At 39.5% G+C, this 27,899-nt stretch overlaps 1 protein-coding gene across 1 annotated transcript; it reads right to left on the bottom strand.

The window, feature by feature from the left end:
- Positions 1-748: 748 nt before the first annotated feature.
- LOC132078127 (ras GTPase-activating-like protein IQGAP1) lies at positions 749-27,455 on the bottom strand. Its single transcript, XM_059480055.1, is given in 24 exon segments — positions 749-1,779; positions 3,249-3,357; positions 4,234-4,356; positions 5,988-6,154; positions 7,201-7,413; positions 7,831-7,918; positions 9,245-9,380; positions 10,895-10,997; positions 11,387-11,519; positions 12,259-12,491; positions 14,651-14,735; positions 14,824-14,964; positions 16,196-16,420; positions 17,224-17,387; positions 17,590-17,745; positions 18,768-18,976; positions 19,737-19,806; positions 19,899-19,970; positions 20,069-20,152; positions 21,228-21,398; positions 21,760-21,902; positions 22,274-22,435; positions 23,410-23,500; positions 26,153-27,455. Coding segments are annotated over 24 exon segments (3,399 nt in total). The 5' UTR covers positions 26,360-27,455; the 3' UTR covers positions 749-1,665.
- Positions 27,456-27,899: the final 444 nt, after the last annotated feature.

Raw genomic sequence — 27,899 nt, forward strand, 5'->3', positions numbered from 1 at the left:
TGGAAAGTTGGATATAAGGCTGAAAAAAAACAGGAACAAACCCCAGGACTTACTGGAGAGTGTGGCTGATGAATGTGTCAATAAACCATGAACAGAACTGGTTACTGTCACAGTTCAGCCTGGAACTCATTAATTATCATCTGTCTCTCGGCAAGGTCATAAACTCCCTGATAAAACACGAGGGAAAAGCTAAATGGTTGATATGCTTCATCTTTCTTGGGCTTGGTAAGCAGTTTTTGTTATTGGGTTGGACCACACATACACCAAACACACTAGAGTATGTTTAAATACAGTATAAACACCAGCAAGTTTACTTATTTCCTTCCAAGAGAACTACAGAAAAGTTATACTCAGTAGCATGGACATTCCAAATACTAGGAGTGTCTTTCATGAGAAAAAAAGACATAAGCTGAAAGAACTTGCCTCGGAGTAGATCAAAAAGTTCATTTAAACTCTGTACAGTAACCTGAATAAGCAGGCCAACTTGAAATTTGCAGGAGATGTGTCTGTTAAAAAAAACTGAAGGAAAAAACTGGGGAAACAGCTGAAGCAAATGAATTTAAAGGTCAATTATATTTTGTAAGAGTCTCTGCATTTTTATTGGATATAACAGAACAACCACCACCACTGTGAAAAAGCACAGACGAAATCCCCATGAAATAATAAAAGATAAAGGAATTTGAGTGTAGCTAGAAAAAAATTAACTTTTTAAAAGCTAATCTATTTGAGACAGGCTCTACCTACAGACTTGTCCAAGGAAGAAAACTAACATTTATTGCATCAGACACAGATATATATATAACATTGCTCTAAACTGGGGAAAAAAAAGTGAATTTTACATTTCAAATGCTTTGCAAGCAACATTAAAAGTTAACGTGTCACAAGAAATTGTTTCAGCTACCCTCCCCTTCCACAAAAATCTTTTCATCTATAAGCCCTAGTAAATACATTCCATGGTCCCTCCATTAGGGGTGCACCTGTAAATTACTACAATGTGATAAACAGAAGCAAATGGAGAAAAATGAGACACTTAAGCTGCTATATGTGGCTGTAGTACATCATCACAAATAGCTCAATAACTTTTTATGCTTACTGATTACCTGACCACAGTAGTTCTAATCTTGGCAACTGGCAACTGCCACCTCTACCAATGCAAGCTTGCAAACAAACGGATAACCTGAATCTTAACCATGTTTTCCATTGGTCATCTTTGCTTGAGAATAACTGGAGTCCAAATACCACCTGCAACCCTTTTTTAGTTCTCAGGAAGAGGCTAATAGACCTCCATATAGTGCCAGCTTTCTCTTTGCACAGGCAAAAAGAACTCAAGCCTCATAAAGCACACAGTAGGCAAACTAAGCATTCAGATGGCCTAAGTATACTCGAATATTAGTTGAATTGCCAAACCCATGTAAAAATACATTCTAAAATAACCTCTTTAAAGGGGATCTTCAAAGTTGGAAGACTATAAATAAACAAGAAACCAACTCCCTGCAGACTCAATCAGGGTTGTCAATTCCCAAGAGGTTCTTAGTCCTCCTTCATGATACATTTGACACAATTAGTACACGGTGCGAATATACTGATACATCACCACATTATTAAAAGTTGCATGTGCAGGTTTCTATCCATCTCCCCTTTCACAGACTTACTGGCAGAGGTCAGTTACTTCCCATAAAATTTCTTATTCAGAAGAAAGATCAGAAGATTGATGTTCACTTTTGCTCTGTCGAACAACTTCATGACAGCAACACCTTCATACTGCAGCTGCAAGAGATCCTGCAAAGAGACTATCTTAATGAGTGAAGAATTGTCAAGAGCTGACAGAGAATATATAAGACCCTGTAGTACAGTAGATCTTAAGGAATATCAACAAAAAAGTACACAGCATAACATAGAAAAGCAAGAGACTTATTAAAGAGCCACTTTTACTGTGAAAAAAATAGTCATTCTAAGACATTAAAGGTCTTGATTATTTTAAGCAGTGGGTTTAAAAAAATTACAAAAGAGAACAGAAATAGAAGACCAGCCATCTCCAGCCTTGTCATTTGCACAGTAGCCATAAACATTTAGAACATTTAGGTTTCCTATGTGCCTAATTCTATCATGTACCCATGAAGCATTACAACATTCCACAGTGTCCCTTTCTGAAAGTTTTAGTGGCCACAGATCTCAGGGAAGCGGCTTACAGCGCTTCAATCTACGGCGCAAAAAGAAACGGCATCTCAGTCAGTATGCATATGATGTCGATTCAACCTCTCAGGTGTTTATGTGGGCGGTATTTCTAGTTATACTTTGCTTTGTCAGCAATGCACCTGCACTGATTTTATCTCACTGATTAAATTCTTTCCGCAATCCCACTCCTGCAAGTAACACAGTGGGTAGGTGTGGGCATATGGGTGGACGTGTGTGATGTTGTATCCCTTGTGCTGTCCTCTGACAACATCTGCTTTATCTGCAAGGCAGCGCTACAAAGGCATACTGGTATAGTAAACCATGTGACCTTGGGTAGCCCCACAAACCAACAAGTTAATGACCAGCTCTGACAGATTAGGACCGGAACTTACTAGGGGAGCCCTCAAAGCAAACAAAAGGTGTGAGGCAGCTGTCCATCCCAGCAGCCAAGCTGGCATGGACTAACTGCAATGCACAGTGCTACTGCACACAATCTGTTTTGAAAGGCCTGAGGCTTCCACAACTAACAAACCTAAAGAAGACCAAGATGCACAGGGAGTGGGGAAAGAAAGGGACAGAGACACCAGGTGTGAAAATACTGGCATGAGAAAAAGAACAGGGAACCGTGAAGTCGGCATGCCTGTTCTGGTGGCCTAAGTAGAGGCTGACACCTAAGGAGGACACTTAAGAACCGGAAACAAATGGGTAAGTGTAGAGTAGCAGAAAGAATACCAATACACAATGACTGGCTGAAGCCATCACACACAAGCCTAGGTGCCACAGACTCCAAAGCTCTCCGCTGTAGCAGCAAATTGTTGAAAATGCAAGTTTTTGTTTTGTGTGTGTATGTGTATACATAATTAAGAACACAGACCGACAACAGGCTTTCATTAGCAAATAAACAAAAAGCAGTTTGGATCCCCTGTATGTGTTGCATCTGTTTCATCTGCAATAAATGGATTATTTTTGAGAGCATTATTCAGACCATTTAGGCAAAAAATGTGTCACTGCTATTTTGATGAAGAGACTGGCATGGGAACTTACACGAGACTATTAAACAGGACAGTTCTTACCTGATAATGTAACATAAACGTTTCCATCTGTACACCCATGAATTTTGCTTTAACCTCAAAATCTCCCACTTCTTCTGTTGGACTGATTTCAAAAATCACGTTTTTAAACCTATGAAGTTGAGAAATGACAAATCACAGGGAGGGAATATTTGAGATGAAACCTGAAGACAAATTTTTAAAAATTCTCTTCTTAACTCTTTATTCTATTATCCCCATTTGAAATGAGCCCATACAAGCCAAAGAGACTCAATACAACAATGAACAGAAGCCTAACAGATTCTATGTCCGGTAAATCCTATCTTCACAGAAGTATAGCAGGAAACAGGGTCATTTAATTTAGTTTGCAAAATCTAAGCAGTCTACTTTAGTGCCACATATTTATGCCTCATTTAGTGCACCGAGTACAAAGTATGACTCAGAGGTGAAAAAATTCTAGTAACAGCCAGCTCCTCTATATTCCACACAAGACATGCCAGCTTCTCAAGGCTAGCAAACTACAGCTGGAAAAACTCAAGCTAGCATAAAGCTGACTTTTCAGCAATGGAAGCTGTTAGGCATAATAACAATTCACCCAAGGAGGTACCCTCCCATAACTGTGGAGGTGACAGAGAAGCGGTTGGGGGAAAGACATGTCATGTTTAAATCACATTACACTTCTCAATCAAAGAATTGCTTTGCTCCAACCAGAAAAAGAGAACTGAAGAGTGATCACTATGCAAGATGTCTTGGCCCTAGGGATGCCAGCCTAGGTCATCAAAGCAACTTTTCCAGCTTCAATAACTAAGTCTACCAATAACACTAAAATTCAAATAACAGAATTGCGAGACAATGTCACACAGCCTCAAAGAGATCTCAAAATTTCTGGTCCTCAACTATCAGCACCTAGACTAGTTCTAAGAAAAAGACAGGAATTCAGCATATCTATTTTCCTTTTCCTCCAAAAAGGTTATTTAGCTCTAAAGAGTTTTAAATAATAGATACTCACTGGTTACCTTGCAGGTCCTCAATCTCTAAAAGCACTCCCTTCTCATGAAGTCGAGCTGCTGTGTATTTCAGAGAAATCTTTTTACTGTTTTTGCCTTTCATCTCTCGAGGTTTCTTGGAGACTCTGGGGAAAAAAGACAAACCAAACAAATTAGAAGGTCACAAGTAAAGACACTGCAGTAAATTTTCAATTCTATTTGAAAGAGGGCATAGAATCAGTACAGCTAAAGAACTGTAACTAATGATAGATAATTATGTACTTCTACTAGTCAGTTTACCCACAAAGCACTGGTAGCCCAGATCAGATCCTTAATTTTCTACTATTTACCACTAACATTTAAGCAGAATAATAATAATACCAAAGTAAACAAAAACCAATCAAAAAAACAAAACCAAAAAAATCCTACCCAAAACCTAAGGATATGGTACTTCATAAAAAGCAATACCATCTCTCATTAGGCAAAATGGGGTCTAATGACAACTGACATGGAGAAAAGCTGAGACTACTCAGAAACTTGCTTGTATTTTCATTCTGCAAACAAAAAGGGTTCACATTCTCACATATGACAGGAGAAGACAACAACTTTTTTTCCCCCCCAGAAAATCTAATTTGTCTAGCACTGTAACAGCTGACTTCATTTGGCATAGAAATGGGGACAATTTGTGATCAAGGGTTTCTTTGTAGGTAACTATGTTATTTTCATTCTAATAAGGATAACAGGACAGACTGACTGAGCAGCAAGTGCCTATGTGGACAACAACGTTTGTACCACTGGACTCTCCGCACTATCTTCTCCCAAAGGGAACAAAAAATCTTTCAAGATTGTCTTTTTGATACCATTCATGGCAAGGGCCTCACCCTGTATTTTCTTACTGCTGCTGAGACCCTTTTGCTAAGACTATTGCTGTGGGAAAGAGCTTGGACAAGGAGCTTTGAGCAGATAGCATCATGGTTCTTCTTAGCAACACATGCTTTCTTGTAAGAAGCACCTCTAGGGCCGTGGAACCACCTGCTGCAGGTCATGAGGTTCAAGACCATCTAAGGAATCTGAAGGTGTGGAAGTCCATGGACCCTGATGAGACAGGTCCTCGGGGAACCAGTGGAAGAAGTGGCTAAGCCACTATCCACCATGTATGAGAAAATGTGGCATTCCAGTCAAGCTCATATCAACTGGAGAAGGAAAATAAGGAAGATACAATCTGTATCACTTCTGTGACTGGCAAGGTCCTCCTAGAAACTGTGCTAAGATACATGAAAAACAAGGAGGTAATTGGTGACAGCCAATATACCTTCACTCAGGTGCCCGGCCCATTTGGTGATCTGCTACAACAGGGTTAATATACCATTTCTGGATGAGGTTTTCAACTTCTTCTCCATTTCTGACTGACAATCATCTACCTGTATTTGTGGAGAAGCATTCAACAATGTTCCACACAACATCCTTGTGTCTAAACTGAAGAAAAAGGGATTTGATAGATGGACCACTTGATGGATAAGGATCAACTGGATGGTCACACTCAAAGAATTGCAGTCAACAGCTTCCTGTGAGGGTGGTAAGGCCCCGGGACAAGTTGCCTGGGAAGCTGTGGCTACCCCATCCCAGAACTGTTCCAGCCCAGGCTGGATGGGCCTTGGAGCAACCCGGTCTAGTGCAAGGTGTCCCTGCCCATGGCAGGGCGGTGGGAACCAGATTGTCTTTAAAGGTCCCCTCAAAACCAAACCATTTTATGGTTCTACAGTTCCAAGATACTTACTTGCCCTTGCTGGCCAAGTTATCCAAGCAGGTCTTTATGTAACTTTTGTAATAATCTACTTGTTCTCCATAAAAAGTAGCTTTGGAGTTCAAGGCACTGTATGTCTGCTGCAGCTTCACTAGCTCCGCCTTTCTTCTCTGACGGTATCTACGCTGATTTCTGATATCCTACAGCACAAAGAAAGGCAGAGACTTAACAGTGATTTGAGCTCTCCAGGTGCTCAGTCCCAGAGCCACTGAGTACTTGAAACACACAATTTGATTTTGCTTCAATGCAAGGCTTGAGCACTCACTTGCACTTGCCCCAGTTTAAGTGTCACAGCTTTTTCTCTGTTATGACTATTTGTGGAACTAAGTAACTCTACAAAGTTGCACCTTCTGTGGCTTTCTCAAACTTCAGTTCTGTTCTAGTTGCAATGACTAGAGTAGGCACTGAAAGCCCATGAGATAAAAGCAGTAATTCTGCCAGCACTGGAAAGTACCTTACAAATCGAGCGCAACAACCATAGCAGCACACAGACTTCATTATTTTTCTTTGTCAGTCAGCGTTTAAGTATCACTTGCCTTAATATCTCAACAAGAAAACACTACATTCATTGACTGATACTTTAATTTGTGACACGTATAATCTATGGTACAATTAATTCTCATCAAATCCCTAAAGGTGATTATTTAGTTGGTTTACTTACGTAACATTTCCCAAATAGTTTTTCAGTAAACAATGTGATGTAAAATATATTGTCACTGTAGCAATATACAACAGTACTGGATCTCTTTTGTAAGTTTTTCATAGCAACTCTCCTCATAATTTAGGGATTATTTAACAGGCACATTTAAATCAAAATAACAATTAGGATGTCTTAGAGTTATGAGCAGAACTTCTTTGAGTGACTAAGCTTGTAGAGGCACTACTTGAATTAGTGAAATAGAGCAGAAAAACACATCACACGTCAGGACCTCCCTTCCAAGCTATTAAGTTTTTTCTTAAAGTATCTGAGAACCAGGCAACGCAGTCGTTTGAGAGAACAGAAACACTGTATAAAAGTAAAGGACTTTCCACATGCCAAGAGCTGGAAATGCTGCAACAAAAGGCATGATTGTTCTCTATAAATTAGCTACTAAAAACCTTACTCTCCCTCTGAAAACTCATGCCAGTTTCACAAAGCTGGAAACTGGGAAAACTATCATTACTAGGAAACCATCAAATGGTATACCTTCGCAATGTCATTAATTAGTTCCTGGTATTTATTTTTGGCATTCACTGGCCCTAGTTCTGTCAACTTCTTCAGGCCTGCCTTGATTTTTTCTTTTTTTTCTTGGAGATTCAAGTTGCCATCTTCCTTTACAGAGACAGATTTTTTCATCTTATCAGGAGTTTTAGCATCACGAATGGCCTGTTTCTGCATAGCTCTATGATGCTCTGCTTCCTAGAAGAAAACAAAAACCTGCAAGTTCATAAGCAGATCAATTACAACAAGACAAAAAGGAGCAGAGACAGATTGTCTGATCTCTGGCATAACACAGGATAAAGAGTTTTGCTTGGCGATTCCCATACTGATTCGAATGAACAGATTTTGATGAACACATTCTACATATGGGGACCAGGAGAAGCCTATCTATCATCTAAAGTGGTCTTCTACATAAACAGTTTCTAGCAACTGCTGCAGGAGTAAGATTCACACGTACAATTTACTTCCACTGTACACCCTCCTGATTATCTTAACACTCTGCTCCATCATCAGTGGAGACAGTGTCACTGCAATACTTAAATGGAGAATCTCACATATATCTAGATAGATTATGATTTCCAAGTCTAAAACCAGCACAGACAAACAGCATCATACTTGCTCTGAGGTAGCTGAAGTTTCCAAAATTTCAGTCAGCGTCTCCCCTGGCTGGAAGCGGATTACATCAACAATTAAACGTTTTGTGCTGTAAAGAGATTAAGGATAATAGAAGAAAAAAAATTAAATAGAAAGACCTTTAATACTTTTCTGTTCTGCAACAATACCAATGCTACTGATTTATTTAAAGTCAGATTATTACTGGATAAGTACTCAGGTAGGCATAGGCTAAACTAGACCAGAACCCTGACAAGCACTTTACGTTTTGGACAGTGCGTTATTGGAAACTGGTTCCTCGAAAGGTTCCTCTCTGTAATATGCACAATTTGCTTCCCAAAACTTCTTCAAACAGCAAGGAGGCTACCCCATATATTAGAAGGTAGTCCCAGTACTGCCAGGTGGACCACAGAAACTGCATTCAAGGTGAATGATAATGCAGGTAGCAGCCACAGCCCATCTGTGCAACCAGAAAAGCTCTGTAATATTATCCATCCATAAGCATGCTTCAGTGATCTATAACAGGTATCAAAAAACTCGGAAGGATTATTTTCTTATGTGGATGGGAGACAGGTAGATCTCAAGTGCAGCCTGGCAACAGACAGGGTCATTTCCTTGATTTGAGCTGAGATTTAATCACAGTCAGTGTCCACTGTGAAGCACTTCTGTCCTTAAGCCACACAATAAAACCAAATAGCATCTCTGTAGTCCAGCTGGAATTATTTTTGGAATCACACAAACTGCATTGCATACGCACCTTCCTCATCATCCACAACTTAAATGACTACCAGTGCAGCTGGTAAATCTTTACTTTTGAAATCAATGTGACCTTTGTCTGGTGGGTAGGAAAATACTGATGTATCATTTAAGAAGTCCGGTAAAAGTTATTTTTGGAGACAAAATCTTCTCATGGGAGATGATTTGTCTGCCTACACCTAGTACATGCTGAGCAAAGATTTTTCAAACTGCCATCTGAGCAGGAATGCATAAGAGGAGGTAAGCATGCATTTGAACATCAGGTCACTGCTTTGTACATCTCAGCAATAGGGATTTGCTTAAAACCAGCCAAGAGTCACTGCTAGTTACAGGTTTTCCAGAATAAATATTCTGGCAATAATAAAATTATTATTGCGGAAATAATAATTTTGTGGTGAGATAAAATAACAGCCCATTGCTCTCTTTCCTTTAGGTTATAAGACCTATGCTTCTCAAAAAGGCTGTAAGTCTTCATCAATTAAAAGCCATGCCACAGCATGGAAAAGGACATGACTACAATCTCAGTGTATTTGGAGTAACAGACCCCCCACATTTCCTTAAATTATGCCTCAATGCTCTCATTTTCACATGCTGATTAACTGGTAAAATTCCAGTTGCTCCTTCTTTTAAGTAACATACCAGGCAGTTATCTCCTACTTACTTCAAAAGAATTGTTCTCGCATCCATCTCTGCATTCTCATCACCAGGAACGTCAAATTTATTAGTGAGTGTGAGAGAAACCTCAGTCTTTGCTAGCATTTCCCTGTTGGGGTCATTAACATTGCCAGAACCTTCCCCTGCCAAGCAGAGAGAGTTTATAGATTAAATTACATTCTTTACCTTCTTAACTGTTAGGACTTCGTAATTGTTCCCATAACAGACACAAAGAAATAAGACTGCTTCCTATACTGTCCAAAGGACACTTCAAAACCCAAACCAACTTTTAAAGACATCATCTTGAATATATCAGACTTTCTTGAATATATCAGACTGTAATAAATCATAATAAATCTGAGAGATTTATAAATCTCATAATAAATCTGAGAGAACGCACCAGCCAGAAAAGCACCACAAAGTCACCACTTTGAATGCCTTAAAGATTTACATGCATTCCACACTCTATCTCAGTATCTCACTTAGAAGAGTGGCTGAACTGCCAAAAGCAGAAAACAAAAATGTGATGATGCCCATATGTCCATGTCCTCATCAAAATGCATGTTTCAAGGTAAGAGCAAAGAGCTTGTTAGCAACTGAGCCTATCATCATCTCTTGAACTAAGTAAGCTATCCCATCAAAAAGAAATTTTCTTCCTCTAACTGCACATGAACTTTCACCAGAACAATAGTTGGTAGCTTTCCCCCCATTTCTTAAAGGGTTGCAGGAAGATCTGACATATTAGCCACAGTGAAACAATGCACACAGGAGAAATTAAATGGGGAAGGAGGGCGAGTTCTAGCTAAACCCATGGTCTCTGCTTGTTCAGATAATGCCTCTTACAGTTCTTTGCCAGTGCTTGGAAGAAAATGTGCTTGCAATCATTCCTTTAGAAGATTCTAACCTTTCTGATTAAGCAACTTCAAGGTTAGTGTTTGCTGTCAGAGCATCTTCTCCAAAAACTGTGCCTGGTTTGCCTCCCTCCCCTCTGCTAGACTAGAAACTTCAAATAACTGCAACACAGAAACCAATGAGGGAGAAAAACTTGTGCATCCTTCCAGTATGTGTTACATCCTGAAGCAGTAAACTGTCTCAGGTTTCCAGAACAGTTTCACAGATTAGCAGTGTTAGTTCCTTCTTTTCCCAGCCAGAAGGGAATAAAATTCTATTTTCCTTATGGAAAGTAACTCTAAAGGAGGGGAAAAATGTTACCTGTCTGTTGGGGAAGATCACCTGTCCACATGCCAAAGACTCTTAAAGGAACACATGCAATTTAATACATTTATTACTGCACTCTGCAAGGAATACCTACAGGTCTCCAGTAAGGACGGATCCTTGCAAACAAACTGGAACAGGGACACAAGCACAGAGAAATGGCTCCAGTGTAATGGAACAAAGAAAATATGTCAATATCCATCTGTCTTCTGGAAACTTCTAGAGTGGGATGAGGTGAGGTGGGTGGGGAGAAGAGAAAGAACCCCTGTTTTTTTTTAGGGCAGTAAATTATGCAGAGAAAATATACTGCAACAAATCTGCAGCTGCTTTTTAGAGCATGTCCTCCCGAAGGACTTGTGATGATTTCTTACTATTTCTTTACTGCACTTTAAGTCATTTCAGGTAATATCACATATCACTTTAGCAGAATAAACTAGACCACCTATTAAAGACTCAATTGTAGGAACCTCTCTGAGATCATCCAGCAGCTCGTGAATTGGATCATTGTGCTCAGGAGCAATTGCATCTTGATGGTCTAAGAGCAACTAGATGAATAGAAAAAAAAAATAATGTTTTAACAATATCCTTTTAACAATATATCCTTTTCTAGACAGTAGAATTTCATTACTTTAGGCTGGTATCTTTTAGAAAAAAATCACTGAACTCCAAAGCAGCATTGTCAATATTCAGAGCTGCGTCAATATCACAATATTGACAAAATCGTGACAATAATGTGAGAATACTCAAATGCTTTCCAAAGAAACTTAGTGAAGCTGTACCTAAACTACTATATTCGATAAACCAACAAGCTCTCACAAACTACAATCATTACGACTTTCGGCCTTGTATTTGGTACCTTTGTGTTTCAGACAGAAGCAGCATTTTCTTCACAAACACTGCTTATAAGGAGCAACTGTGACTAATGCATACTTACAGTGTGTGTATTGATGATTTCACCGATAGAAATATAAATTACTGGTTTAGTGAGAGTCACCAAGTCTGAATATTCATCAATATTAAATTTATCCTGCAATTCGGGAACCTCACAGGCCGCCTGAAAAAAACGTCTTCAGAACAAAGAAGGAGAGAACACTCAGTATGACTCTGAGATATGTCAAGAGTATTACCTCCCTGTGACAAGTTCAAGCATAGACTCTCCCCTTTAAACTATGGTACACTATGGCATACTACAGTTTGCAGCTTTAGTTTAGCACATCAGAAGCAAACTAGTAAATTCAATCATTGATACTGGCCATGTTGACATTTGGTCATTTTCAAAATTGACAGAACTGCCTTCAGTGATCTCATTCTCCTGCCTCCACTGCATTATCATCCTTTGCCCCCAACTACCTCTGGTTACCCTTTTTCCAAAAGACAGGAGATATGACAATTCTTAAACAAAACCTTACTTCAACTACATGAATAGCTAAATGCCAACCTGCTTTATTCCTGATCACCACTAGATTTTCATATGCAACCAGGGTTCACACAGGACAGAAGAATGTATGTCCTGTCCAAAGTACTGTAATAAGCACGTGCAAAAGCAACCTTTATTTTGGACACTTGAAACTCTTGACTTTGCAATCTCATGAAAATAGAATCCATTGTTCATAAATCCCAGGTATATATTTTATCTCCCATTGTCACTGATGCTTGTGGCAGTCTGGACTGAAATCTTTTACTTTAAATAAACTGTGTATTTGACAGAGACAGAATTTTTCATATTCTAAATTTACTGTTTTCCCTTTTTACTTGCAATGTTACCCTTCTACAAACTTCCCAACTTAATTAGCTACGTTCTTCTACCTGAATTTCTGGTATGACTGCAACAGGTATTCATTAATGATGCTTAGATGAGCATTGTCTCCCATGAACATCTTATTGGATGCAGCATGCTGTAACATCTTTGCAATGGAACCGAGGTTTCTGCGTTGATCTGTCGTCAGCTGACCTCCAGCTGAAAGGTCGATGATGTCGAATGCATCTGGTGCAACAATAGCTGGATTCATGTAGCGATAATAGAGTAAGTTGCCCACAATCTGGGAAAGAAAGAAGAAATGTATCAATAAACAAAAGTACAGGACCCAACCAAATTTTATTGAAACTACTCTGTGTTTAGATAAATTATTTTCTTGTAAGCTTCTTTCCAACACAAAGGTTCTGCTGTACAGAAGCACACACCATCCCAAAAGATCTACAGTGTTAAAAAAAACCTATATCATAAAGATGCAATAGGAAAGTCAACACAGAGGAAAGCCTGAGCACCATCAGTCACAGGACAATACAGCAGCAGATATTCCTATGCGTAAAGATTTAGAACTGCAACTTACAAAAATGTACGGATAGGAGATACTACAAGTTACCAATGAACTACTGATATGAGCATGAGAGAGTCTGTCAGGAGAATTAAATGCAACTGAATTAGCCTAACAGAGGGCAGAATGACCACAATATAGAGGAATCTGATAATGAAGTTTCAGTGTAGAACAAGAGCCGATTTTTAAAGAAGCATAAAGCACTGGCTGCCATCTCTGACAAAGAAAAAATAGGGAAGAAGAATGGCACACAAGAAGGTAAATTGAGGAAATGATTTTCCATTTCTTGTCCAAAGCGCCCTTCTCTCTTTCAGAATAAAAGCCTTCTTCTATAACCCAGCAAGATATTCTGGCACAAATCCCTAGTTAGTGAGAAGCCATTTAATCCAGAAGTAAGAAAATCAGAAGTACAGAAAACAAATGGCATTGGATGCTTTGAAAATCCAATTTACCTAGTCAAATGTGAGCAAAGAACTACAAATAAAGATTATCACATTATCCATATGCTCACAATATTCTTCTACCCTGTGCTGGATATTTTGCCAAAAGTAATTCTAGCAAGGAAAGGTATTAACTCACTGTGCTGATTTAAAGCAAAAGCTCTCTCACCACATGCTCATTTGCAGAAGGCCAGGTCACTGAACCTTGGCTTCACCTGCTTTTCATGTGACTAAAATGCATGGAAGAGATTGGGGTCTGAACAAACAGGTGAAAACACATAGAAAAAACCTAGCCATTGGTAAGTCCCAGAAATTAATAACTGGTTTCAGTCAGGCCATGTTTGGACAAGTGTTTTATGCAAGCCTCTGCTGTACTCTCACAAATTATGCTGTGGGATGTTAACAGTCTGCTGACCATTAACAGTCTGCTTACTGCCAGTAAAAAGAAAAAAACAACCATGAAAGAAATTGAATTAATGACATTTGAACTTGTGGGGCAAAAAGAACAGTATATTATATGAGAATCTTCAGTTGCTAAAAAAAATCTACAGGTAGGTATTGCACGCAACTGCAGTTTTGACTTTCATGTGGACAGTTACATTATTTCCATGAGGATTAACAAAACCTGCAGTTTTCCACCTAAATTTACAGATGGAAGAAATTAATTCACCTGCATAGAAAGAACCGATGTCTCAGAATGGGAAAGCACAGAACTAGAAGAGAGAAGAAAACAGCATTCAGATTGGTAATTATTTTGTAATGAAGCAGAGGCAGAAAAGCTTAAAGAGACGTTGTCAAGTATTCTAATAACCAAACTATATATTGTATATTAAAAAGTAAAGCATTCATGGGCATAAAGTCAGAATTTCCCAGAAGCCACAAAATCAACGAAATTTCAACAAAAACCCTGATGCTGTAGTCATCTAAGAGCAACTAATATTAGGATCCTTTTAGTTCTCCAAACCACTTGAAATGCAAAATACAAAACTGACCAGGCATCATGGGAAGCAATTCTACATAGTGCTGTCAAAATATCCCAGTGTGTTCCAGATGGGGCATTAAGAATTTGGCACACAGACTTTTTAACTTGTCTCTTTAAGGAAGGAGCAGCAGGCAGTGATCACACTAGTTAACCCAAGGTTTATTTTCTAGGAGCAACAGTAAACCCCATGTCAAGAAACCTAAAGGTCCAAATGCCCAAGATACTAAAAACAAAACAGAAGCATCAGGATACTTCCTTCTAAACAATGTATTACATCTCAAGCGATGTGTATGAAGATGACGTCAATAGCCTGATGTGAAATATTTTCTATCTGTAGAGGTAAATGAATAGGTTTACATGCGCTCCTCTCTAAACATACACCTAACAAGAGAGAAGAATGAGATGAGCTCGCCACAGCCAATTCGGCTGGCAATTCCTTACAAAGGTGTATAGATCCTCACCTTCAGAAGCTCATCCTCACCAGCATCAGGAAACTTCTCATGCAGGGAGTCTTTTAGGACCTTGGCAATGAAACGCATTCCATACCTGAGAGAAAGAAAAGGTCAAATAAGACTGCTGCAAGCATGAAGACACCAGCAACTTCACAGGGATAACAGTGGTGCATCAGACTCACGGGATTTTGTCCACTGAACTAATAATGGCAGAAAGGAACTTGTCTGTCACTGTCCTCATGTTTCTGATTGAGGCATCCAGGCGCGTCCTCACCTCTTCATGACTTAGGGCTTGCTCAGGAGTAACATCATATGGCAGTTTGCTATTTGAAAAAGTCAGACATATAAAGGAGAGTATTCCTCAGGCTAGTACACTTCAAGAACTGATAGTCTGAAACATATTCACTGCCAAAACCAGAAACTTATATTCACTTTGCTGCAAAAAATTATGCACTGCTTTTAATTAACCTGTTTGGCACCGTCAGAACTGAAATTCTTTTGCTTTTACTTCCTTTACTTTCCCTTGTGCTGGCCACTGAGAGAAAGACCCAGCTAACTCAAAATTGAATCTTTTTTACAGCATGCACACCAGGCAAAAAAAGCACCACTCATTATACATAGTGGTACTTCAGACTGCGAATTGGTGAAAATGAAAGCTACACATTTGAGTATTAAGATGATGAAAACTTGGACACAAGCAGAGCAGCATCCATAAAATCAATATAACATGCTGCTGAAGGAATGGTTATCCTTTTTTCAATCAGCTGAAACTACTGCATAGTATTCCAGTGAACACAAACAAATGATAATTCATAAAGGTGTATCCTAAATCTCATGTATAGAGAAGAATCGGAATACACATCATCACTTCCATTTTTACCATATCCAGAATTTTGCATAAAGTGTGCAAATGTATACAACTGTTTTAGATATAGAGGAAGTCATTCATCTGTATGGCTTTTGCTTTTTTTTTTTTAATACATTAAAAAATCCCAATAACACAACAAAATCCTCAAGTCCTAGCAAATCACAACCACCGAAGAAAAAGAAACCAGAATGACACAAAATCACATAGCTGAATATAAATTTGTCATCAATGGCTGATATTAATTAGAAAGATATTAGGACCAAGGAGAATTAAACACAATGTGATGGTTCCTGCCAGCAAGAGCGGCTTTGTGTGCTTGAGAACAGTACGTGTTTGCACAGGCCAAGCATGACATGAACAGGGACTGACATGGAAACAATTTCCAAATACATTTTCTTACAATACACTATTTTACGTTAGAGGGCATCTCATAGCTAACTATCAAGTTAACATAGGAAAATACCAAAGAGTACTTCTTTTTCCATAATTTAATGACATTCCTGTTCAATACTCTCAGCACCATAACCAGAGTAAGAACTTTAGAACTCTCAGATGAAAGCTGTCTTGACAAGACAGTTGGCAGATGCATGCAGTGGAGCCAAGGAGGCAAGTTTTGAATGACTAACTGAGCAATGCAAAGCAGCTAAGCAATGTTTAGAAAAATACAGTATTAACAGGTCCCATACCTGGCCTCTCCAGTTTGAGATTCCATCTGGTTAACCCAAGACTTGTAAATATCCACAGGATCAGTTTTGATATTAAGTGACTTGTCATCGATGATTTCCTTCACAACTGGTGCAAGGATCTGCCTCAGGGCATTTTGACCACGGGCACCACGATTGAAACTTACCACCATTTTAATAACAGTAGGATTCCCAGTCACAATTTCATGTATCTGGTCTACTTTTGATCTGAAGAAGAAAGAATCCATATGAAATTTTAGGTATGCATAACTCTGTCACTGCCTACGCTTCCCTGGACTACTGTTCCAAGCATAACTTTGGGGGTGGGGTGGTGGGGGGAGACACACATGTTTTTTAGAAATTGTTATTTGTTTCAAGGCATATTCATGCTTAAAAAGCATTCCCAAAAATGCTTGAGGGTAGTTCCTTAAAAAGTTCATTGCATATTCTTCCTCACAGCAAGTTGTGCCACTCTGCATTGTTAAGTCATGTAACTCAAACTCACACTTTGAGTTACAGTCATGTAAGTCATGTTACACTGAGCACCTAAGGCCTAAGCAATCCAACAAAACATGTCTGAGGACAGCCAGAGTTTCTAACACTGACAGGAAATAGAAGTGCCAAACAACAGAGATTTCAGACTCCTCATTAGTTTTTGCAAATCCAGACAGCTTAGATTTAGCTCTCTTCCTGGCTCCTAAAGCCTGAATTTGCACTTTGTTGGACATATTTATAATCAGACACTGGAGAATTGAGATTAGACTGAATTTTAGAATGACTTTGCATCAGATCAGAAGTAGCTTCCATGTTGTGAAATCTTGATTGAAGTGAAAAGCCTTCATCTTCTATTGACATACTTGATTCTTCTTTGATAGACTACATTAATAGATATGAAATGGGAAAAGGACAGTGAAGGGACAGATTAGCATTATCTGCATATAAGCACTAGACTTCACATGAAAAGGTGCCTCATTTTCAGGAACTGCCAAAACTGATTCAACAGCAAGAATGTGCCGTATGCTACCACATACTTGATCTCTTCCTGCAGTGCTGTTTGGAAAAGTCGCAACAACAGGTATTCCTCTCTTTGATTGGATGCATAGTTATACAGCGTGAAGATGACAGAATTCATGAATTTTGTGGATTTGTTTTGAGGCATCTGAAAAATCAGCTTGGCCAAGTAGGTTGGGTTAGTAAAATTACTTAGTGTACATGTCCCCACTGGTGTTGCTAAAAAACTAAGGTGGCTCAAAACAGTTGCTGGCTGGACTTGATTTGAAAGGTCTTTTTCAACCTTACTTACTTCTATGACAACTACAGCGCACAAGCAAAGACTCTGCTAAGACATATCACCTTCTATGACAAAAGGTTACCGAGCAGTGTAAGAAGTTGCTTACCTGAAGTAGGTAGAACAAATGCTGATAGGCTTCCAACTTTTCTCTCTTTTCTTTGCTCAATGCTTTCAAACCTCCCCTTTGCTTGTTCAGCATCATCATGTCAGAGAGCTGTTCCTTGTTCTTCTTGGTAAGTTTTTTGCTATGAGAAACAACATCCTGGAAAGAAAGAAAAGGTACAGATTTCACTCTGAGAAGTTTCAAACAAGAAATACTGGAAAACAGTTGCATCTGAGAGCTAGTTCTCTTGGATGTGGAAATGCAGGGTCAAGAAATGCCTGGGGCTATAAAAGTGAAGCATTGTTTGCTATGGCAGCAGTTTCTCCAACTAGAAGTATATGTTCTGCTTTGTTCCTGACTTTGTGAATTGGTCTGAAACCCTAGATGGGCTAGTCACTCTTGGCAGCAATTACGATCAGAGCTGGTAGCATTCTGGAGAAACTTGTAAATGTTTTCCTTTTTTAAACTGGGCTTACAGTTTACAAATACTGTTCTATATTCACCTAACTCACTACCTCCACATACTCTGACAGCAATAGCACTTTTCACTGCAATCATCAGCCCAACCACTGCAGCTTCCTTCTAAGATAAATTTCACTACACCAATTGAGATTTTGTGCTCAGAGAAGCCTAGTGTAATGAATTCAGGACCACATGAAAGTTGACCAATACTTCAGCTTGAAGAAAAGACAATGCTGTATCAGCAAGAGCCCCTTTTTTTTTCTTTTTTGGAAATGAATCACACCAGCCAAGCTTAGATAGAGGGCACTTCCTTTAACCAACAAGCAACCAAGCCTCACAAGCATGTCTCCTGCCTCCAAAATTACAAAATCACCCCCTTGGCTGAAAGCTTGTGGCATGTGACTTGTTTAACCCCAAAGGAGCAACAAAACAGTCTCAAAGCCATTCAATACAAAACCTGTTGCATTTATTAGCTCAAGATAGTCCTGCTGCCTTTTTTAGCTTCAGGACTTGTTTCTTCTCCTCCTACAGTTTTCTTTCTAGGGATACATACTAAATCAGTGGAATTAACTAAGAACATACTGGGAGTAAAAACTAAGTCAGGGGAAATGTTTTCCACTAGGTCTGAGCAACCAACATCTAAGGCCAGGAGCTCTCCATGCCAACTACCACTGGGCTCAATTCTACGTGTAGCTGGTCTCCCAACACACATTTCTTACCTGCAATGTAATTTTGTTTTTCACTAGCAAACCAATTTTGATGTCCATGAGATTGAGGTCATTTTCCAGTTGCTGATTGGATCGGATCAAGGTTACAACTTCTTCACGGAGTTTCATTAGCTCAAGCTCCTCCTGAAAATCTTGGTCACTCTGATCAAGCAAGTGGACAAATTTCCGAACCACAGCCATAGGTGGATTTTCAGCATTAACTAAAAACAGGAAAGAAAATAGACAATGCTAGGGGATGGCAAACAGAAGTAAATATATGCCTTATCTATGTTTAAACAGCACATCAAGGAGCACCCAGAGTCAAATTAGTACCATCTTGTCTAACCAGCTTCATACATTTTAATTCTCCTGTTTTGAGAAAATTGTAAGAGAACTAAATCAAGAACAAAGTATTAGCATAGGATAGTACACACTGTCAGAGCTAACTGCAAAGCTACAGTTCTATTTTTCAGCAGGGAAAAAAAAAATAGACAGCTAGAATCAACTTCTCCTTCAGCCTCAAGAACTACCTACACCCTGCACTTCCCTATCAACTTCATCCCGACTGTTCCTCAAAACTGTCTTGATGTTATAGACCACACAGCCAATATCATAATGGTTGACAAGAAGCTTGATGTGACCCAGCAATGTGCACTTGCAGCACAGAAAGCCAACTGCATCCTGGGCTGCATCAAAAGCAGTGTGGTCAGGAGGTCAAGGCAGGTGATTCTCCTCCTCTACTCTACTCTAATGAGACCCCACCTGAAGTACTGTGTTCAGCTCTGGGGCCCCCAATATAGTAAGAAGGATATGGAGCTGCAGGGCCGAGTCCAGAGGAGGGCTACAAAGATTTATCATGGGCTAAAGCATCTCTCCAATGGAGACAGGCAGAGAGAATTGGGGAATCTCTTCTATGAATCTATGATCCCTCACAAACAGAGATTCAAGCCACAGCAGCTTTATTCTCTTGGAAATACTTACTGAGGGTTTTGTAGTCTTCTCGGGCTTTGTTTGCTCGAATAAAGGCTTGAATTTTTACGACATCATTTATCTAGGATTTAAGAAACAAAAAAGCACTTGACATCATTCTGGAAAGAGTACCAAAGTCAGGTACAGAATATATTTAACAAGATAGCCTCTTACGTGGTTTCTGAAATACTGCAGACGATCTCTGTAACGTCTTCTGGCTTGATACGTCCTGGTCATTGATTGAATCTATTGAAGGGTAACCAAAACACTCAGATCCAAAACTTATCTATGAAGTTCACTACCCCAAAGGCTTACCAAAACAGCAAGCAGAAAACCTGCACTACCTTTACTACTTGGTCCTTTTGTGCACGTAGGTAACCCAAACGGGTTTGATATGCCTTCCTTTGCTTGTAGCCACGCCATTGAGACTGAAAACAAAACAAAACAGGCACATTCACTTTACTTTTCTAATTGAACAGAAGTAATTGCAAATCTGAGCTTCTTTGGGTTCCTCAGCTTCCAATTGCCCTTTTGGCTAAATGAAACATGAAGGAGATGTGCTTGTCTTATCAAGAGACACTGTGTCAAGCATTAACTGTTCTCCAAATGTAATCATGAGAGACTTGAAATTACACCATGAAGAGCCTGGGCCTTCTGAAGCACAATTAGGGGTCAAGGATACAGTGAAACAGTCAAGTTGATAGAAACTGTTCTACATAAGGATCATGTGTTAGCTGCTGCTGCTGAGAACAATGGTGTAACAGTTTAAGCTTTCCCAGCAGACCCACTGCCATTCACACTTGGGAAGAGAAGTCAGGCAAGGGGTTGGACTACACTTAAAGGGAGAGTGTGTCATTTTAATGAGCTGGGAGTGGGTGTGGAGGTTCTGTTAAATATACAGCAGAGTATCCGCTACTTAGGCAGAAACAATTGGATATATACTGCTGAAAAAATAAAATGGTAATAGAGTGCAAAGCAACTGTTGCATTTGCACATAATTCAGTTACAACATCACAGAATAATTTTTTTGTGGCTGTCCTGTAAATGCACCTGATTTCATGCTGAATTATCCAGCTATCCTCCAAATCCCTGGACAAGAAAAGCAAGAAAAGCAAGAATACTGAAGACCATGTTGTTTCTTCTTAATTCATGATGAATCACAGCAGCAATGCATCTCATGGTACTATCACCATCAACACATAGAACACACTTCATATTTCCTCACTCCCGAAACGTATAAAAAAATAACTGTTAAAGCTTCCTCAAGTAACTTTTTCTCTCTCCAATTCTATGTGATTACTGGATCAATTATATATGACACCTAAAAGCAAATAATACACCAAAACTCACTGGAGAAGGAAATGTTTTTAGATAAGTTACAATATGAGGCAAAGACAATTGTGTGCTGTAATTACTTGAATTGAACAAAAACTGTTAATAAGCTTGTGTACAGAAAACAACTGCAGAGTACAAGTTCCAAACAGAATTAAAGGGTATCACTACCTGAATGCAAGTGATTGCTGGGACTTGCTTCTTCAAAAAATTAATTCTTGAGTTGAATTCCTGGCGAACAAGATACCCTCGACAGCAAGCCTGAAGTTTCATAATCAGGTTCTCATTTGCAAGCCACAACTGTTCTCGGTTGTATGCTGCAGTGACTCCAGATATGGTGCTCTGATTTAATGTTATGATAGGAAGAGAAGCCAGAAAAAGAAAATGGAAATACAAAAAAAAAGGATGTTACATCAGCTTTCCATACTGTGCTTACAAGAAACTCCAAAGCTGTGTTTCAAAAAACAGTGACATCACGGTCCCGTACTCTCTTAATGAGAGGATAAATTTTCATGAAATAGGACAAGGAGTTGTCACAATAGGACACACACAATCTGATGATGCCTAGCAAATCAAATGAATTACTAAGCGAGTTAACATGACTATGGCATTGAAGCATTCTATCTCAGAGCTGCATTAAGGGTGGGAATGGTGAGAACGTCAACTTTTGAGAGAAGGAGTATGTGTTAATCTATTACTCTACCTGTATCTCTTCCCGTGACAGCTGAGTGTCATTTTGCACAAATTCTGCTGGTTCATCCCATCCTCCCTCTTTGGTCCGCAGGTTATGATAATAATGATAGCCTCCTCTCACCCAGTGTTTCACCCACTCGCTGCCATTGCCCCCTAAGAGCAGAAACTGCAATTAGAAGTCTGAAACACACTGACAAGTGTCTTACCTTTCACACATACAAATTTTACAACCAGGAAATTTCCTTTACAGATTATTCTTTCTCCAAACAAGGAAAGGAATGTTTCTGAATCCCTAATGACCTCATATGAGAGCTACCTAAACACAACGCATTGTATAAGTGGAGAACATTATAATACTCATTTTTTAAAAAAAAAAAAAAAAAAACACCTTATTTCACAGAGCATCCACAGCTGCTATCTACAACACAGGATTTTTTCCCAGGGGCTTTTTTACCTCTAGTTCCAATTCCAATAAACAATAATCTTGCGTTTATTTCACTGATAGTTAGCCACTTAAGGTGTACCTGCCGCCTTTTTCTTAACTTCTGACAATTCTTGCTGGTACGTCTCAGCACATTCTGGAGTGACTCCGTACAGCCCAACATCAGGTGAACGCAAGGCACTCAGGGTCTGGCTAACGTCACCACGATCTACTGCTTCATTAATGGCTAGAATTCCTAAGGAGACTTGGATAAAACCAGAAAGCAAGTTAGCGCAGGGTCTCAGTAGCTCACAGCAAGCACAGAAGGGCAGAACAGAGCAAGGCAACATGAACACACCCTCATAGCTGGGCTGTATGTAAGATATACAAATTTTAAGTGTACATAAACATGAAACATAAATAAAAAACCAACTCGAGGACTTGCAGTATAGAGGCCTCTTCAGTACAGAGTATCCAGCCATGCGTGAAACTGCACCTGACAGCATGTAATGGTGTGCCCAAAGTCCCAGTATGGTGCTGATTTATCACCAGAACTTTTCAACATACACAGTTACAGCTCTCCTCTGATGTCTGTTTCAGTTAACACAGTTTCTTCTGGCAGAGCCAGCCACAACTCAACAACCAGAGCAATAATTACTTAATTGTTTCTGCAGACAGAAACAAAATTGTTATAATGACTGGAAAGCAACAACGGGTGGACCAGTCCACCTGCCAACTGCGTTAAGGAGCAAAGGTGAGTATCACTGACAGGCAGTACTCTTTGTATCCAAAAACCATGTGAGTGTTTGTCTGGTAATATCTAAGAGAACCAAGACAAGACAACAGTACCTCACACAAATAAAAGGTAATGCTCACCAGAAAGCATCATTTCAATAGTGCATGTGAACACTCTCACTTCTAACCAATCACCCACAGACACACACAATTAGTCGCAAATGACAAACAATTTGAAAAAGATTGGTCCAACAAGGTAACGTAGTCTAATGGTCACATGCAAAACTGGAAAAAAATGCATATCCCCCCACAACAGAAGAAATTTAGTATTTGAAGAATCTGACATTCACTCCTCAAAAAACCACACCTGCACCAGAAGCCTGTAGGCTCTTCTGGTTTCCTTTGCCACATGTATATGACATTTCTAGCCCCCAACTTTTCCTTAAATAAGTGGTATTTGGCTGGTAGTGGGGATTAATTGCAATACTGTGCGATAATACTTACATCTCTGGGACTCCTCAGTGTCCTTGTTAGCCTTATGAATCCCATCCTGAATTTCATCTAGCCAAAGTACAGCTGTTTCATCCTGTGTGTCCTGAAGAGAATACAACAAGAAAAATATACAATATCAGGAGAAAAGTATCACTATTTTTGCCAAGTAAGATAACCTATATTCAGAAACAGCCAATAGAGTAGTTTTCCATAATAGAGGGAAAAATAAGTATTTCAGTCTTCCTAACTAACTCCAGCACAAGGATATAATGTGGATTTGTGACTGGCAGAGACTACTATGGCATTACCAAACTCAACACTTTCCCTGGACAAAAGAAATTCGCAGTAAACAGAACAAACAAGAAATTCTATCAATAAGAATCACTCTAATAAGATGAGCAAACACAAGGCCAGGGACTTAGTGCCAGCTAGTCCTAAAGCCATACTAGCTAAGAGTATATGATTTTCCAGGAAGTTAGTCCTTCAACAGAAGGACTACCGAGAGCTGCTGATGCACATATGTGTGCAGAAACTAATAAACCTTTGGGAAAGGTCACATCAGGCTGCTCATTTCCCTGCCCACAAAACTTCACAAACCTGTACAAACTAACAAAGCAAAAAGCATTGTATGTGTTGTGGATGGGTGTACACACACAGCAGTCAAAGCCATGTTTTAAACCTTTATTTTAACAGATGGCCTGTCAAGGAACAGTGATCACACAGTATCGTGTATTTTGGCTGGGAAATCTAGCCAAATGAGCTAATGTTACACACAGAAATTTGAGAGGAGGAAAGGGACAAGTGTTTTGCAAGTCCCAAAATATACATAGAGAACAATGACCCAGCAGTTGCCAAGCATAAGCTTCTCTCCACCCACTGGTCCTTCCTGTAGGTAACTACCAAAAGAAATGCTAAGATGCAACTACCATCCCTCTGACAACTTTTCTCATACAAACAGAACATAGGAAACCTTTAGTTCTGGAAGGGAATAATAATCACAGTGCACAAAAGAACCACTATTTACAACATTCAAGGGCTTTAAGGTCAGACTTAAAATGAACATTTCCTCATGTGCTTTCCATATTTTAACCATTGTTTTGGCAGATCTGAAACTAACTGGCTAAATGATACTTCATTCAAGAGCTTAACATGACCTTCATAGGCAGATTTCACCTGAAAGCCAGACAGTCCCACAAGAGTACCAGCAACAGCAAAATTCCTGTCCAGGATGTGGGGGAGAATCATCACTGTAACTCTACTGTACTATGTATCCACAGAAGTCAAAACCATGTTGTGGCTTCTCTACAGTTTTACTGCTGCAAGGCTTTCTGCAAAATACACACACTGTAACATACTATGGAGTCTACTGTTTTTTCCCCTCTCACCTCTCTCATCAGCATGATATAGCACTCCCCAATCAAGTAAGCAACTGAACAACATCTTCAGGTGAACATTAATCCTTCTCAGCCCCGAGGTATAGAAATCATTAGTTCGTAACAGTTGACTTCAGATTGTGGTTATTTTCCCCACATAGTTACTGTATAATATGATCTTTCTATTTCTGGAATTATTCCCATGCTGCTGGGAGAAGCCCTTTATTTATCTTATGTCTAAATAAGGTAATTTCATACCAACCCAGAAGTTACCAGCACAGTCTGGCACAAGTTTAAGTACAGGATAAAAAGATTTCATTGTTTCATTCTGACTCAGCGAGAGGAAATGCTTCAGTGCAAAATGGATCCTGAGGAACATTAACCCTGTCAAGACCCTTGGGAAAGGTGCTCAATGATTTCCATCAGAATAGCATACAGTTTTCTATTGTCATCATACTGGTTTACCTTTAGTCAAAAACAAAATGTTCAACACAATCTAGACCTTAGCCTCTGTAAAAAATTGTGCATTGCTACTTGAACAATGAGCTCCACAGCAGAAAAAAGAAAACAAAACACTCTCAAGTCACGGAAAGCAGACATCTGCTACTTCTCTGTAAATAGATATGGGGAAAAAAAACAGTGTCCCCTCCCTACTACCCAAAAATCACTTGCATACACACACCTGCACTTGTCATCCTTTCTTATACCTTGATGAAAGGTGTAAGATGAAACTTGCTCTTCCTCTTTTCATCTTCACCTTTCAATTAGTGAAAACTGCAACTATGTACAAGTAGGTAGAAGTCCCTGGCTAATGACAACTTCAGCTCAAAAAAGCCATAAGCAATGGAAGTGTCATCAGGTGAACAACAGCATATATATTTTGCTGGTAGCATGTATGCATGTTGTTTCACATCTTTTTTCTAATTTATCACTTTACAGATTTTTCCACTTCCAGAAACTTTCTTTTTTGTCATATATATAACTATACTTCAGAATACATTTAACACAGAACATGAGAATAAAGTACTTAAGCTTGCAGAAAACTTGCAAGCAGAAGTTCAGTACTCCTGGAATGAACATGGTCTCCTCACAAAACCAGATAATGAATATCATTTTTTCCACAAAAAAGATACATACCTCACTTGGGACCTGAGTTTAGCTATAGCAAGCCACCATGTGCTCTTAATATCCTTACACCCATCTCCACAGTTCACAGATTGACACTGCTAGCTGAAATCTCCTTCTGATTGGTGAAGATCAGTTGAAGGTATGCAGAATGGCCACTTCTCCATTGCCAGTTTTGATTCCGGACTTTCAAGACCAGTAACATTACAGAACACTAATGCAAAGGTCTTTCAAAAGGTGCATTTAACTGCACTCACCTGCGCTTTCTCTCTCTTGGCTCAAAGTAGTGTATCTTGGTAATGCTGTGCTACCTTTGGGGCTACACCCTCCAATTTTGCTGCAGGAGTCTGTAAGGCTTGAAGAGTCTTCTTGGTGTCCCCTTCATCCAGAGCTTCATTAATAAGACCAATTGCCAAAATCCCTAGGGAGGAAGGCAAAGGGGGAGGAGAAAGACAAAGTTCCATTCTTGGTTAACAATAATCACAAGCATTGCTTCAGAACAAAAGTGCAGTTAGTCCTTCCTAAATCAAGTAACAGCTCAGAACCACATTATTTTTTCAACAGAAAACATTATTTACTAGCAAAGAAACCAAAGCTATTTCTCCTCTCCAAAGTAGTTGTAATTCTTGAGCGCTGCAATCAAAAAAATAAAGTTTCAAAGGAAAAAATAAAAAAGCACCTCAGGGAGACCACATGCAGAGACAAAACTGAATCCTCAGACACCCAGCTAAGAGCTTCTAGAAAGCCCAAATGGCCAGAGTTCACAATATTCCAAGGTTATGGCTTGGAAAGAAATCTTCACATGAAACTAAGGCCCTGCATGGAATACCATTTAAAAATACAGTAACCTTGTATTTTAGAAAACTCTTTTATTAAGGACATATGTAGTATCAGCTGTATTATCAGAAAAGTGGATGCTATTCAAGTACAGTAAAATTTACTGTTCAGCAAAATAAAGACCTTACAGTTAGCTAAATGCAAACAGAATCTACATCTACAGCAACTGATCCTGAAAATCATGAAATAACTCAGGTTGAGATGAATCCCAGAGTTCATCTGATTCAATTCTCTACTTAAAGAGGGATCCAGCCATGGTTTGGTTCAGTGCAGAACAAAGAACTCTGTTAGATAAAAGAAAGGAGATCAGTGTGGGAATCTCCAACTCTGCTTGTATTCAAAGATTGTGACTCTTCAACACAAGACTCACAAAACAGAAGTCGATTAAAAAAGTAGAACACCTTGGGGAAGAGATTACATTTGGATAGAGATCAAGGAAAAATATATGCTAAGGACATTGCAAGAACTGCAACATAAAACAATGGGCACAAGACACAGACACAAATCTCTTGGCAAGGAAAATGGCTGCAAGGACGGAGAGAATGCAAAAGGACATGACCGAGCTGAGACGATGGTGAGCTGATGAGGCTCAGAGAACCCTAAAGGAAGAAGACGATAACTGAATGATTAATTCCAAGGACAGCAAAGATGGATGCCTAGGAATCCTACTGTCAGAATGCTGTACCTAACCTCATTTTATTGCAAGTCCTAATCCACCATAATGGATCCAGGTGGGGCACAGCTGTCCGTACAGCTCAGAACAAGACCTGACAAGACACCTGACTGGATGCTTCCAAAGAGAGAAGAGAGCCTGATGCCTGTCTGAGCTCCTGAGTCAAAAGTTCTGAGGCCCGGGTGCCAGACCAGGGAATGCAGAGATCACAGATGCTAACAATGATGCCAGGGGTACTGACAGGGCCCTCAAAGGCCTAAGGTAAAAGACAGGAGATACACAAACAACACACAATGCACAACAGACAAGTGACACGATACACACCAGGACTGCTCTGCCCTGCACACCTCAGCACTGTGATCAAGTGAGACTTGGCTTTCATGGGCCCTAACGAGCCGTTTAATGAACACTCCCCCCTCCAAACTGAACTCAAAAACCCCTCCCAGTAATTCCCAAACAAGCACCATGCCTTCATCCCCACTGTGGGTCACAGC

Source organism: Ammospiza nelsoni, chromosome 11 (genome assembly GCF_027579445.1).
Source record: "Ammospiza nelsoni isolate bAmmNel1 chromosome 11, bAmmNel1.pri, whole genome shotgun sequence".
Classification (NCBI taxonomy): Eukaryota; Metazoa; Chordata; class Aves; order Passeriformes; family Passerellidae; genus Ammospiza; species Ammospiza nelsoni.